At 38.1% G+C, this 14,872-nt stretch overlaps 1 protein-coding gene across 1 annotated transcript; it reads left to right on the forward strand.

Annotated features, from left to right (window-relative positions):
- Positions 1–251: 251 nt before the first annotated feature.
- Positions 252–14,383, forward strand: LOC131322241 (CASP-like protein 4B1). Its single transcript, XM_058353495.1, has 3 exons — positions 252–962; positions 3,005–3,140; positions 13,995–14,383. The coding sequence occupies exons 1-3, from the start codon at positions 688–690 to the stop codon at positions 14,193–14,195; spliced, it is 612 nt and encodes a 203-aa protein (XP_058209478.1). The 5' UTR covers positions 252–687; the 3' UTR covers positions 14,196–14,383.
- Positions 14,384–14,872: the final 489 nt, after the last annotated feature.

The following is a 14,872-nucleotide window of genomic DNA, read 5'->3' on the forward strand; positions in this document are numbered from 1 at the left end:
TTCTTTTTTAATAATTTCTTTCAAAAACGAATGGCCGGGTCAAATTGAGCACGTTAAAATTAGAGAACAATCTCTTTCGTCTTTGGGTAGCCACGGCGATTATCTTTTAAGTCTCTTAATAATAATAAAACCTCATGCCATTGTATGATTCAAATTAGGTCACATAATCTTCTTTTTTAATAATTTCTTTCGAAAACGAATGGCCGGTCAAATTGAGCACGTTAAAATTAGAGAACAATCTCTTTCGTCTTTGGGTAGGCACGGCGATTATCTTTTAAGTCTCTTAATAATAATAAAACCTCATGCCATTGTATGATTCAAATTAGGTCACATAATCTTCTTTTTTAATAATTTCTTTCAAAAACGAATGGCCGGGTCAAATTGAGCAAGTTGAAACTAATTTTAAGATCTTAACCACTAGACAAATTTTCAGCGGCTGAAGTTGAATACTAATATTTAAGTGAGCTTGTATGACGTGATCTGATCTCGTAACACCTACTGATTCTTCCATTCCCGCCGGCTGATTTGTCAAAGAAGATGACAATGAAAAATAGTGAGGAAAAAAAAAACGATTAATTATCTGTCCTTGTAGTCTTTGTTTTGAAATAGAGTCCATCCCTTTGATGTTCGTTCAAATCACATCTTTCCCTCGTAATTGCTTAACATTTGACTTTGCTTTCGAGAAAAATGACTAGTACCGATGATCCGATTCCAACGAAAACTGCCTCAAGTACTTCGCCCGAGCTGACGGCACCGCCTGCTAGAAACGTGGAGAACCAGACGCCGGCGTCGGGGTTTGGGGCTCCGGGGATCCGGGAACGATGGAGGACACAGGATCAGCTGAAGATAGGGTCGTTGGCTTTAAGAGGATTGGGTTTTCTGTTTTCATTTCTTGCTTTTATTATCATGGCCACCAACAACCACGGCAGTGGGGAAAATTTCGACAATTATGAAGAATACAGGTCTCACCCAATCAACTCTCTTCCACCATTCCATTCTCTCTCTCTCTCTCTCTCTCTCTCTCTCTCTCTCTCTCTCTCTATACAGAATGTATGTAACATCAATATGTTTGGAATTTGGAATTTAGGGTCATGATTTGATGAGTTGACTTTTAGTGATGGAAAAAGTATTTTGTACACATCCTCTTTACAAATTTTTGAAACATATTTTACGAAATTTTGTCTAATGTTACGAATTTTGTGGGAAATTTTATGAATATTTATGGCTTGAAAAATAATTTGTGTGGTGGTTTATTAATTTTATGAATTTTCATGCTTCACTTTTATGAATTTCGATGGTATTGTTTATAAATTTTTGTGGTGGGGTGTGTGTGTGTATATATATATATATATATATATATATATATACATACATACGAATCTTCACACGTACATAAGGGCGCCCTTAACTTATTATGTTAAGGACATCCCTTTTTCGACCAATTTGTGATGATCCGAGCCGCTCAATATGTTCAGAACGTGATTTTAAAGGTATTCGTAAGAAATCAGCAAAAAATAAAAACCTGAAAAGGCTTGATCCGAGTAGTTTTTGTTTGTTTTTTATTGAACGGGTCAAATAAAAACTACTCAAATCAAGCCCATCCCGGTCATTTTGGCTGATTGATTTCTCGTTGGTATCTTTAAAATCAGGTTCTGAACACATTGAACTGCTCAGATTATCGAAATTTTATCAAAAAATGGGAGAAAATGGGACGTCTGCATTTTGTTTAAAATGAAGGCGGCTTACCTGAAGCTTACACACACACACACACACACATACACACACAGTTCTCTTCTACTAAGAGCGACCTTAACTTGCTAAGTTAAGGATCTCACGAGTTTGACATTGTTCCTGATCAAATTTTGAGAATCTGAACCATTTAATATGTTTAAAACGTGATTTTTTGGATACACGTGAGAAATCGGCAAAAAATATGACGTGAAAGGGCTTGATCCGAACAGTTTTTCATAAAAATATATTTATAGCATTTTTTATGAAAAACTGCTCGGATCAAACCATTCACAGTATTTTTATAAAAATGTATTTATAGCGTTTTTATGAAAAACTGCTCGGATCAAACCTTTCCCGGTCATTTGTTTTTCTAATTTTTTCGCATGTACTCTTAAAATCACGTTCTGCACACATTGAACAGTTTGGATCATCAAAATTTGATCGAAAAAGAGGAAGTTCTTAACTTGACAAGTTAAGGGTGAAATTGTGGTAAAAAATACATAGCGAAAGGTCAAAAAAGACTGCTCAAAACAATCAAAAATTTTGTGGTATTGTTTACAATTTCTTTTGGTCCCAATAAACAAATTTCTTGGCATTCAATTACAAGAAATTTGTGGTGGTTCATGAATTTTTGAGTTTCAACATATAAAAATACATTCCGTACACCAATTTTTTTAGGTGTGTACCCTAAACTTTTTCCCGCACGTATTAATTAGGATCCAATAAAGCTTCCAAATACAAATATATAGGTGCATTTACAAAAATGAGTTGTTTTTTTTTTTTTTTGGGTAAATCAGCTTGAATTGAAAAAAGAGGCTAACCGAATATACAACCTACAAGGTGCATGCCCCAGGAGGTAAAGAAAACAAAACAAAACAAGAGTAAAGAAAATTGCTTACTTCAAGTGGCTACAAGGCTAAATGATATGCGTTGTTTCCAATCCATCTAGTAAGAGGGAAGGAAAACAACACCTTCATGGCACCAACAAAAGATAACATAATACCTAGAAGCCTAACCTACTGAATACAAAACAACTGCCGGACTGAACGTACAGCCTTCTATTATCCCATAACGGCAGAGGACAGCAGCAGAATACAGCAGCAAGACTGCATCAGAAGCGTAAACTTAGCAGTCCAACAACACTTCAATTACTGGATTGTTAACTAGAGCATGAATGGAACTTATGGAAGTATATGTAAACAATTAGGAATGCGGATATATGTAAACAATTAGGAATGCGGATATGAATTTGTGACGCTGTGATTGTTCACAGGTATGTTTTGGCGATAGCGATTATGTCAACCATATATACAGTGGCACAACTTGTGCCGCAAGTTCACGAACTGTTTACTGGAAGACAATTATTTCCGCCACGGAATTTGGCGTTGCTTGACTTCTTGGGTGATCAGGTAGGTACCAATATTCATATATGCCTTTAATTTGGTTCGATTTTACAAGTATCCCGGGTTTTTTTTTTCCCCAGATCCGCAGTACTCCGTTTCAATCAATTGAATTTTTCGGATAACAATTCATAGCTTTTGAGAGTTTTTTTTTTCCCACTTTGGGGGAATATACCGAATCACGTTTTAGGGTTTACAGTATTTTAGTTTTTTTTTTTTTGTTCTCAGTAAAAAAAAATTATTAATCTTTGAAAATGAACAAATATTAAAAGGAACGAGGGTAGATAAGATCTACCCGAGTACCAAAAAGACGTTGGCAAGAAGCCAACAAAAGAAAAGAAACAACCCCTACACACCTATTCCTGAGAGGAAAACACCGCCAGCACTCCAACACTGTGCATAATGAAAACAAAGAAAAGAGAACACCTCCAAAAAAAGAACTTAAACTAGCCCCCACAGAAGAAACTGGAACAAGCACAGGCAAGCAACAGACAAAAAATAACCTCAAAACACCCACACCAAGCCACCAAAAGAACAGCAAAGCAAACCCAAATAGAGAAACAAAGCCAAGACCAACCCTGGCTAGGCAACAACCAGCATTAGAAAAAAAACACAGCAGAGATAGCAACGAACACCCAAACAGAGAATCCAATCGAATCAGAACTCCACAGAGAGGGAGGCACCATCCTCCAACTCATCAAAATCCCCAATCTCCTTTTCTGAAATTCCAACCCCCTCTAGTTCAATATATTTCTTGATATTAAAATTCTCCCCCCTTGGTATTTAACTCCACACAAAGCATCAATATTCATACACTTACGAGCTTTATTAATTAACAAGGAGTTTCTATTACGAATGTCACTAGAAGAAAGAGAAGATAAATGAACCACCTTGTTCTTCTTCTTCTCCTTGACCACCTTTAACCAAAATCAAAGAGAGATTTCTTCTTACTGTTTTTTCTTCTTGATCTTTTCAACCTCCTATCCAATTTTTGGATTGCTCATGATCGACTTTTCTCCTGGAATACTGAGCCCAACACTCCTATCCATCACTTTGGGCCTCAAAAGAGAAATCGAACTAGTAATAGAGTGGCACTCACAGTTGGAAGAAGAGACAAAACCATCAACCTTTCTTGTATGGGCTTCAACATCCTTGACAACAATATGTTTCTCATTCGCCAAAAACCCAACCTCTATTTCTACTGCATTTGAGGAAGAAGGAATCTCTCTAAAATCATCATTCACTTCCTTTGCTTCATCAACTTTATCCTTCTCACTGTCTCCGTCAGACTTGTCTTCGAACCCCGGATTAGAGTCCATGTTATCCTTGCAAATGAAGTTGGCCTTCATGATGTTATTGACAATCACCTGTGCCACGCCCTCGATTTTCAACATAAATAAATAAACCTTTTCGACAAAAGATCCTCACGTAAGATAAATAATACCAAAAAAGCGTTCCCACTTGTTTAATTTACAAACAAGTCCCTGACTTTAAGGAATATACAATATTGGCACACCGGCCCTGAAATGAGATTAAATACAAGTTCGAACAAGTTATTTGGTTACAAACGGTTTAGTCAAAGAGATTCAAGAATAATTAGTTACAAAACCATCTTTAACAAAAAGGAAGTCATTACAAGATGATTAAGGTAACTAAACGTAGTTAGTTTCCAAAATGTCTTCCCATCCCAACACACGAGGCATGCAACCTATTGTCCGGCAATGGAACCTGAAAAGAAAGATTTGGTTGAGCTACACAAGCCCAGTAGAAAATTCTCTACAAAATCTATATGTTGATGAGATGATAAACATGGACACAGTGAATCAGGATAAATGGTAAACTCGACAACAACGCATTTCAACACCATTTACTAGTATCAGACACCCACATACACGCACACATATTCCTTCCATCAAATTTTCCACCCCTTGCGTCACATTAACCCTACCCCTTGCGAATTTGTGTTTCCACCCCTTACGTCACAATAAAACTCCACATTCCACTTCACAACTACAACCACATTACTATCACTATCAAATACCGATACCATATACTCATTCCACGCATGCCAACATTATCAAACACGTCACAAATAACTCATGAATCTCATGTCTCAAGACAAAAGTATATCATTCGTAAGAATATGAAATCCATAAATCCTAGGATGTTCCACCTGTACCATATATAGCAATCAAACACTAATGTCACATGAAATCACCACATAACCTGTAGAGAAATAGAGAAATCCCTACCAAAGTGGGTTTTGAGCAAAACCCTAAGTCTACCAATTACTATATGCTTGAATCCACCAAAAACAAGCTCCATCCAAGCTTGGCTACAAGAACTAGGGTGAATACAACCCAAAAACAAGATAAACAAACAAGGCTCAACAAGTGATTGAGAGGAGAGAGAGGAAAAACGAGTTTGAGAGCCAAAAATTGAAATCAAGAACACAAAACTTACCCCTTATTCATTAAATGCAAGAATCAAGTGATTTTGAGGAAGGAATCTCTTGGATCTTCAAGATTTGAGGTAGAAATCAAGAGTTTTGGGTGAGATTGGAGTGGAGTAGGTGAGAGGGGGTGTTTCCAGATCTATTTCATGGGTTTTGGGTGTTAAAAATTGTAAAGGGGGGTATTTATAGAGGTCCAAAAAGCGTGCCAAAGTTTCTGAAAAACGACAGCGGGTATCGGTACTAGGCGATTCCCAGTACCGGTACTGGAACCCCCAAATGCTAAGAAAACACAACTTCTGGACACTGGGTACTGGTACTGGGCAAAAGGCAATACAGGTACAAGTTGGATAGAAAATAAAATTTCACTAACGTTCACCAAATCAAACCTCAATCGCTACCAACACTTCCAACCATCATTACAACCTCAAACTCACATTTTACTATTCTCCGAGTGTCCAACACACAACAGTAAACATATATCTGTACACCCCCACAAACTAACATACATCTTTATTAATAGTACGATTCTTTCATGCATTAAAGATTACCGAAAGTATAATAATTTACGGGGAATTTGTTGCAAAACTCTCCTGCTTCTTCATCTTGTTGTTGAGCCTCAACTACTCGAGTCGACAAGGTTGATTGAACAGTCAAGTTATACAAGGTGACTCCATCATGGACCTCTTCAAAATGCAACGCATATGAGCCTAAGTAGTTCATCGTTTTCCACTCATGGATGGCTAAACTCTCAAGATGTGTCGATTTTCTACTTAACGCATCTGGATGTGTCGATTTTCTACTTAACGCATCTGCTACCACGTTCGCCTTTCCCAGATGATATTGTAACTCAAAATCATAGTCTTCTAAATGTTCCATCCAACAGCGTTGTTCGCAAATTAAGCTCTTTTTGAGAAAACAAATATTTTAGACTCTTATGACCGGAAAAAACTTCGAACTTTTTTCCATCAAGATAATGACACCAACTTTTGAACGAGAAGACGATGGCCACAAGTTCCAAGTCATGGGTAGGGTAATTCCGTTTGTGAGTTTTCAATTGCCGCGATCCATACGCTACCACTCGCTCCAATTGCATCAACCCACACCCCAATCCCTCTTTCGAAGTGTCACAATACACGAAGTAACCAACTCCCCGTTCGGGTACAATCAAAATCGGTGCGGTAGTCAACCTTCTCTTCAATTCCTCAAATTTCTTCTCACACGCGTCAATCCAAACAAAACGAGTCCCCTTACAAGTCAATCTAGTTATTGGAGCCGCTAGACGAGAGAAATCAAGTACAAAATGATGGTAGTACCCAGCCAAGCCCAAGAAACTAAGAATCTCAAATACGCTCTTCGGTCGTTGCCAATTCATTACGGACTCTATCTTCCCCAAATCAATAGACACCCCATCCTTCGACACAACATGACCCAAAAACTTAACTTTGGACAACCAAAATTCACATTTACTAATCTTGGCATACAAACGGTGTTCTCTCAAGAGTTCAAGGACGATGGAAAGGTGGATTTGATGTTCCTCCTTTGAAGGCGAATAGATAAGGATATCGTCCACGAAAACGACCACAAAACGATCAAGATAGGCACAAACGATACGGTTCATCAGGTCCATGAATGTTGCCAGTGCGTTCGTCAATCCAAAGGGCATAACAACGAATTCATAGTGACCATAACAAGTACGAAAAGCGGTTTTAGGAATGTCCTCCCTCCGAACCCTCAATTGATGGTAACCGAACCTCAAACGATCTTAGAGAAACAAATTGCGCCTCGAAGTTGGTCGAACAAATCATCGATTTTAGGCATTGGGTACTTATTCTTAATGGTGACATGGTTCAACTTTTGATAATCGATACACAGACGAAGCGATCCATCTTTCTTCTGCAGCAAATAAGGCTGGTGCTCCCCATGGCGACGTACTCGGACGAATAAACCCCAAACTCTCAAATTCTTGCAACTGAGTCTTTAATTCCCTCAGTTCGGCAGACGCAAAACGATAAGGAGGTACAAAAATAGGTGCGGTGCCAGGAAGCAAATTGATAGTAAATTCAATTTCTCTCTCGGGTGGTAAACCGAGTAACTCCTTCAGAAACACGTTCGAAAAGTTATAAATGACAAAAGGTAACTCCCCATGTGCGGATATGTCCTCATCTAAGGCCAAACTCGCTAACAAGGCATACACCGTTTGTTGTTCCCAAGGCCTACACAAATACGATTCTAATGGTTCCCGATGCTCCCCAAAGAACTCAAAACAAGCACCCTGAGGTGGACAAACACGAACTCGATGCTTGAAGCAATCTATGGTGGCATGAAACGTGGATAACCAATCCATTCCCAAAATAAGGTCGAACCCTGACATATTAAACACGATAGAGTAAAACGACGGTCTCGAATGACAAACTCACAATTCCGGCAAATACAATCTAACCGTGACCTACCCCCTATAAGTGTCTCAAAGAATAACGGAGGATTAATATTCTCGATTTCCAATTCCAAAGCACAAGCAAAAGATGCAGCAATGAATGAATGCGATGCTCCAGAATCAAAGAGTACTCTAGCTAAGGAGTTAAACAATAAAAATGTACCCCTCACAACTCCGGGGTCTGAGAAGTAACAGGAGGTGGTGGAGGCGGAATAGCAGATGTGATAGTGAAAGCCCTTCCTTGAGTCATCTGACTCTGAACATGTCCACCCCGCTGATCGGAGCCCTGAGTAGGTGTCAAAGAACTTGCTCCTCTCTTAACTTAAGATCCCTGAGTTGACGTGGTCTAACGGAAGTGAGATTGCTGCTGCCGTTGAGTACCCCGAAATGACTGCTGACTAGAACTCTGACCACCCCTTGGCTGCTGCACCGAACCAGATTCGCTTCGTGTATTTTCCCTAAGCGGACAATTTCTTGCAAAATGACCGGCCTTCCGATAAGTAAAACACGTACCCAAGAGCCGCGGACACTGAGCACAAATGTGCCCCGCTTGACCACACTCGTGACACATAATCGGAGGCCTATTCGAATTTCCCCGAGTCCCAAAAGAAGAAGATGACGGAGGCCTAAAGTTCAACGGACCTTGCGAAGCTGAAAATTGATCTTGCTGCCTCTTCCTCCCCTGACTGCCAAAACTCTTTGAAGAAGAGCTCACACTCCCTACCGGTTGCCTCAGTTCCCAAGCCTTAGGATTTCGTGGTGCCTCCTTAGGTTTCTCAATGCTTTTTGCACACTCGACGACATCGGCGAACCTCCCTTTGCATTGTGCCATCACCATTCTCTTCACAGTCTCATCCAACCCCATTTTGAACCGCCTACATTTTCTCTCGATAGCTACCAATTTCGGCGTGAAAAGGGACAAAGATTGGAACTTCAAAGTGTACTCCGATACGGTCATATTCCTCTGCTCTAGCTTTTCAAACTCTTCTCTCAAAAGGTCATGACTAGTTTCTGGAAAGTACTGCTCCTCGAAGAGCAACTCGAATTTGGCCCAAGTTAAGTTCTCTACATCTGGCTCATTTGCTTGAGCTATGGTCTTTGTCGCTCTCCTCACATCTTTTCTCGATTCCAAGACTGACTCCCACCACTCGTTAGCTTCCCTGATAAGATGAACGGCCACAATGTTGACTCACAAGTCATCCTCTGTATTCTTAAGGGCCCTGAAAAGTTTTCGGATCTAAGCCAACCAATGGTCGGCTACTAGAGGATCACTACTCGACCCGTCAAATGTTGGTGGATTCCTACGGCTGAACTCCCTCATTGCCGACAAGGCACGACTGTCTGCACTCTCCTTAGGAGCTGGGTTTAGAAGATTTGTAGCCGCAAGTGCCGCAACGAAATCCCTAGCAAAAGGATTCTGAACGATCGGAACTTCCTCTCCCTGACCGTGCCCAGCCCCTTCCCCCGGATTTCCATTAGGATTCTCCCCATGAAAGTTAACCTTATCCTCAACCGGTGGCCTTCGGCCACGGCCACGACCCAGACAACCCCGACTCTCTGACTCACCGGCTCTAGCACACGTTCTCAAAGGCATCTTACTACAAGTTATAACAACATCACTTCATCACTTCATGAGGTCTAAGCCCCCAACTATCCCAACACGAGTCAAAAAAACTCCTTGCCACTCTACGATATTGAAATGCAATGCCACATAAGCCAAGTAATGTCAATTCACACAAGCACACATATGACAAGTAAGAAGACGTGACATTTGGAACCCATGACACTAAAAGTCTCCCCACGGTTTCAAAGTATTCAAACCTAGACGCTCTAATACCAATTTGTCACGCCCTCGATTTTCAACATAAATAAATAAACCTTTTTGACAAAAGATCCTCGTGTAAGATAAATAATGCCCAAAAAGAGTTCCCACCTGTTTAATTTACAAACGAGTCCCCAACTTTAAGGAATATACAATATTGGTACACCGGCCCCGAAATGAGATTAAATAAAAGTTTGAACAAATTATTTAGTTACAAACAGTTTAGTCAAAGAGATTCAAGAATAATTAGTTACAAAACCATATTTAACAAAAAGGAAGTCATTACAAGATGATTAAGGTAACTAAACGCAAATAGCTTCCTAAATGTCTTCCCATCCCAACACACAAGGCATGCAACCTATTGTCTGGCAATGGAACCTGAAAAGAAGGATTTGGTTGAGCTACACAAGGCCAGTTGAAAATTCTCTACAAAATCTATATGCTGATGAGATGATAAACATGGACATAGTGAATCAAGCCAAATGGTAAACTCGACAACAACGCATTTCAACACCATTTACTAGTATCAGACAACCACATGCACACACACATATTCCTTCCATCAAATTTTCCATCCCTTGCGTTATTTTGTTTCCACCCCTTGCGTCACATTAACCCCACCCCTTGCGAATTTGTGTTTCCACCCCTTGCGTCACAATAAACTCCACATTCCACTTCACAACTACAACCACATTACTATCACTATTAAATACCGACACCATATACTCATTCCACGCATGCTAACATTATCAAACACGTCACAAATAACTCATGAATCTCATGTCTCAAGACAAAAGCACATCATTCGTAAGAATATGAAATCCAAAAATCCTAGGGTGTTCCACCTATACCATATATAGTAATCAAACACTAATGTCATAAGAAATCACCACATAACATGTAGAGAAATAGAGAAATCCCTACCAAAGTGGGTTCTGAGCAAAACCCTAAGTCTACCAAGTACTATATGCTTGAATCTACCAAAAATAAGCTTCACCCAAGCTTAGCTACAAGATCTAGGGTGAATACAACCCAAAAACAAGATAAACAAACAAGGATCAACAAGTGATTGAGAGGAGAGAGAGGAAAAATGAGTTTGAGAGCCGAAAATTGAAATCAAGAACACAAAACTTACCCCTTGTTCACCAAATGCAAGAATCAAGTGATTCTGAGGAAGGAATCTCTTGGATCTTAAAGATTTGAGTAGAAATCAAGAATTTTAGGTGAGATTGGAGTGGAGTAGGTGAGAGAGGGTGTTTCCAGATCTGTTTCGTGGGTTTTGGGTGTGAAAAATGGTAAAGCGGGGGCCGGGGGGGGGGGGGTATTTATAATAGTCCAAAAAGCGTGCAGAAGTTTTTGAAAAATGACAATGGGTACTAGTACTGGGCGATTCCCAGTACCAGTACTGGAACCCCCAAATGCTAAGAAAATACAACTTCTGGACACTGGGTACTGGTGCTAGGCAAGATGCAGTACCGGTATAAGCTGGACAAAAAATAAAATTTCATTAACGGTCACCAAATCAAACCCCAATCGCTACCAACACTTCCAACCATCATTACAACCTCAAACTCACATTTTACTATTCTCCGAGTGTCCAACACACAACAGTAAACATATATCCGCACACCCCCACAAACTAACGTACATCTTCATTAATAATACGATTCTTTCATGTATTAAAGATTACCGAAATTATAATAATTTACGGGTCTCTACAACCTGCTCCTCCAATACTACACTAGCAAGGTATGAGTTACAATTTAATACTAAACAAATCTCATGGTTAATATTTTTGAAGATACCAGTAAGAATTTTCACCTTTCCAACTGCAAAAGAAGACCAGTACGTTTGAAGTTGCTTCATCTAAAGTAATGAAATCACCCCACTTTTTGCCAATGTTTCTGAAAGTGTCCGAGTTCCAGAAATTCAACGGAACCCCATAACAGCTCAGCCAGACCTCTTTCTTACTATCTATCTTGAAATTAGGATTCCACTTCTTAATTACATCCACAAACCAATTTCTCAACCAACACATACCTGATTCTTCTAGCATTAGCGACATATCCTCCATGGAATTGAAAGTCAGAAGAACAAAGTTTCCCCCCATATCACGCGCCTGAATGTATGATATTCCCTCCGCAATGAAAGCTTCTCTTAGTAACACCACATTTCTTGGAGAAGGAAGTATTCCAATTGTGCTTCTATGTAACCATTCAAATTTTCTAGTTACAGTGTGATAGATTGAACAAAGTCAAAGGCTCCATCCGATTCATCTGCTAACTGGTTTTTGTAAAATAAATTTCAAATCTTACGTTTTGTGTCATTTATAGTGGTTATACATTGGTAATTTGTTTTTTTTCCTCGAGAATAGAATTGCAGAGGTGTAGCAAAAATATTTTGAAAATCGAAAGAATAAAATTTGAGGAAAAATTATTTAAATTGCTTTTTGAAATAGAAATAAATGAAAATTATGTGAGAAAGTCTAATTGATAGAGCAAAGCCGAAAACTAGATAGTACAATGTAAGCTACAAATTGTCCAGAAAGATATGTATAGTAATCTTTAATTAAGAGTTTTCAAATGACATTTGAAAATTTATGGAATTGGAGATTATTCACTTCAAGGGTATATTATGTATTCTAGGAACATTGTAACATATAATTGCAAAAGCTAAAAAATAAAGGCTCCAATCGAGTTCATCTCCTAAGCTATTCAAATTACTTTTTGTTTAGGTCATTTACAGTTGGTACATGGGAATTTTTTTCCTAACAAAATAGAATTGAATAGGTTTTGAGAAAATATTTACAAAAACTGAAACAAGAAATTTAGAAATAATATTTAAATTGCTTTATGAAACAAAAAATTATGTCAAAAAGTCCAATCAAGTGAAGCCGGAAAAGCCAACTTTCTAGATTCTAAAAATTCCTTGGCATATTCACCTCCCGGTTTTTAGTATAAAATTGTATAGTTCTATCCCCTACCTAGGAATAGAACTAAAAAAATAAATTCTTATTATTATATATAATTCAAAAGATTGTTAACGATACGATTATACTGTATAAGGAAAATCTCGAATTTGTATTTGGTATCGTGCCGCGATAATTTCGAAGTGATAAAATGCGGCCAGTTCTTTTAACTAGTTTTTTCTTACATTTTATTTCATGAATCTATACTTTTCAAAAATATAATGGAAATAATAAGTCGGTGAAAGGATCTAGTAGACCCAGGAAAACAAGCACGAAAAACCAATCAGAAAAAGAATGCTTAAGAGTGGGAACAAGATGTAACTTATTCATCCCCCACTAAATAAGGAAATTAGAAATAAATACATATATCTCTATCGTATACTTAGGAGACGAACAAGGAAGTTATAAGTCAAAATATTCATTACATTACAATATTAATCTATATTTATACAATAAGATAGAGAATCAGATATTTCTATAGACCTTGTAACTTGACGCAGTGGAATTAAAAAGAGATTAGTTGCGTACTAATCGAACGAATGATAAACTTGAGTCCACGAGTGAAAAAGACAAAGTCTGAATATTATTGATAAAAAGCTGCCTAAACATTAGGTTACAACCCCTTTTATAGGGAAAAGGAGTAACCCTAGCAAAACCCTAACTCAAAAACGAAAATTCTCAAAATTTGGGGAAAATAATGAAATTGGAAAAAAGGAAAGAAAAACATGATTTTCCCAAAAAGAATCAACTTCTACAGAATTATACGCTAAAAGTTATTAACGAAACAAATATTTCCTAAAACGGCAAAAACGTCCAATTGGAGGCCTAAACAAAGGAATTAGGCCGAAAAACACCATTGATCATGAACCTGGGTTGATGAGCATTGGCCGCAGCATGAAAATAAGTCAGCCTACCAAGTTTGGGCTCGATCCAAGCTCGTTCGAAAGTTACCCAATCGAGTAATTTGCAATTAAACAACGTTTGGGCTTCCGAGGCTTCGACCAGTCCAATTGATCATGAAATTAAGTCTCCACATGTTCTACATTAGTTGTAACTAGCAAGGATGCTTCGGGCTCTTGAAGTTACTTTGATGCTCTTGGTTTAGCCGATTGAGTAGTGATACATTGTATATATGCTAAAATTGTGTAGAAAGATATGACATTTGAAAATTCATGAAATTGCAGATTATGGCATACTTGTTGATATCTGCATTATCATCAGCGATTCCCCAAACAAATAGGATGCGAGAGCAGGAAGACACCATATTCACGGACAACTCTGCTGCAGCAATTAGCATGGAATTCTTTGCATTCCTCGCACTTGCATTTTCTGCCCTTATCTCTGGTTATAAACTGTCCAATGATTCCAATCAATCATATGTCTAAGGAAAAGGGAAAAAAAATCTTTGTTTTGTAACAAATGTTTTTCTACGCGTTACTAGATTCAACTCGCAGTGCTAAAGAGTATGATTAATCTTACGAAACAACTTTGAAGACTTAAACTCAAGTATTCAATGAGTTTAATTTAGTCGAATTTCTAATAAAAATTTTATTGCCGATCAAAAAAAAAAAAATTCAATGAGGTAATTAGTTAGTGGTAGAAACCTGACTTTGATTGCTTTAGGGGTGGGGAAAAAACTGTCGAACCATAAATCTTATGCGAACTAGTCCAACCGATCTATTTGGTTTGATTTTTTAGTAGTATGATTCGGTTGCAGTTAAGAGAAATAAAAAAATCGAACCAAATTGCATGGTTTGAGGATTTATTTTCACGGTTCTGAGTCCAAACCGATCCGAACCACAATTTACATTTTTTAATTTAGTTGATACAATTTAATTGATAAGTTATTTAGGTACGTTGCATAATAGGGTAAAATATGTACTTGCCCTTGAACTATTTAAATTTTGTTTATTTCGTACTTTAACTATCAATTGTACATTCTTGCCCCTTTAACTAAAAACCGCTACTTACTTCATCCAATTCCCATCTTCTACCCGTGGAAGATGGGAATTAGATGAAGTAACTAAAGGTTTTTAATTAAAGGGACAAGTGTGTACAATTG

This window comes from Rhododendron vialii, chromosome 4a (genome assembly GCF_030253575.1).
Source record: "Rhododendron vialii isolate Sample 1 chromosome 4a, ASM3025357v1".
Lineage (NCBI taxonomy): Eukaryota > Viridiplantae > Streptophyta > Magnoliopsida > Ericales > Ericaceae > Rhododendron > Rhododendron vialii.

What these genes read in the sequence shown, in the direction of transcription:
- LOC131322241 (XM_058353495.1), top strand. Translation starts at nt 688, where the DNA reads ATGACTAGTACCGATGATCCGATTCCAACGAAAACTGCCTCAAGTACT. An exon ending in GACAATTATGAAGAATACAG is followed by an intron (nt 963 to 3,004) that starts GTCTCACCCAAT and finishes GATTGTTCACAG; the next exon opens with GTATGTTTTGGCGATAGCGA. An exon ending in TTGACTTCTTGGGTGATCAG is followed by an intron (nt 3,141 to 13,994) that starts GTAGGTACCAAT and finishes ATGAAATTGCAG; the next exon opens with ATTATGGCATACTTGTTGAT.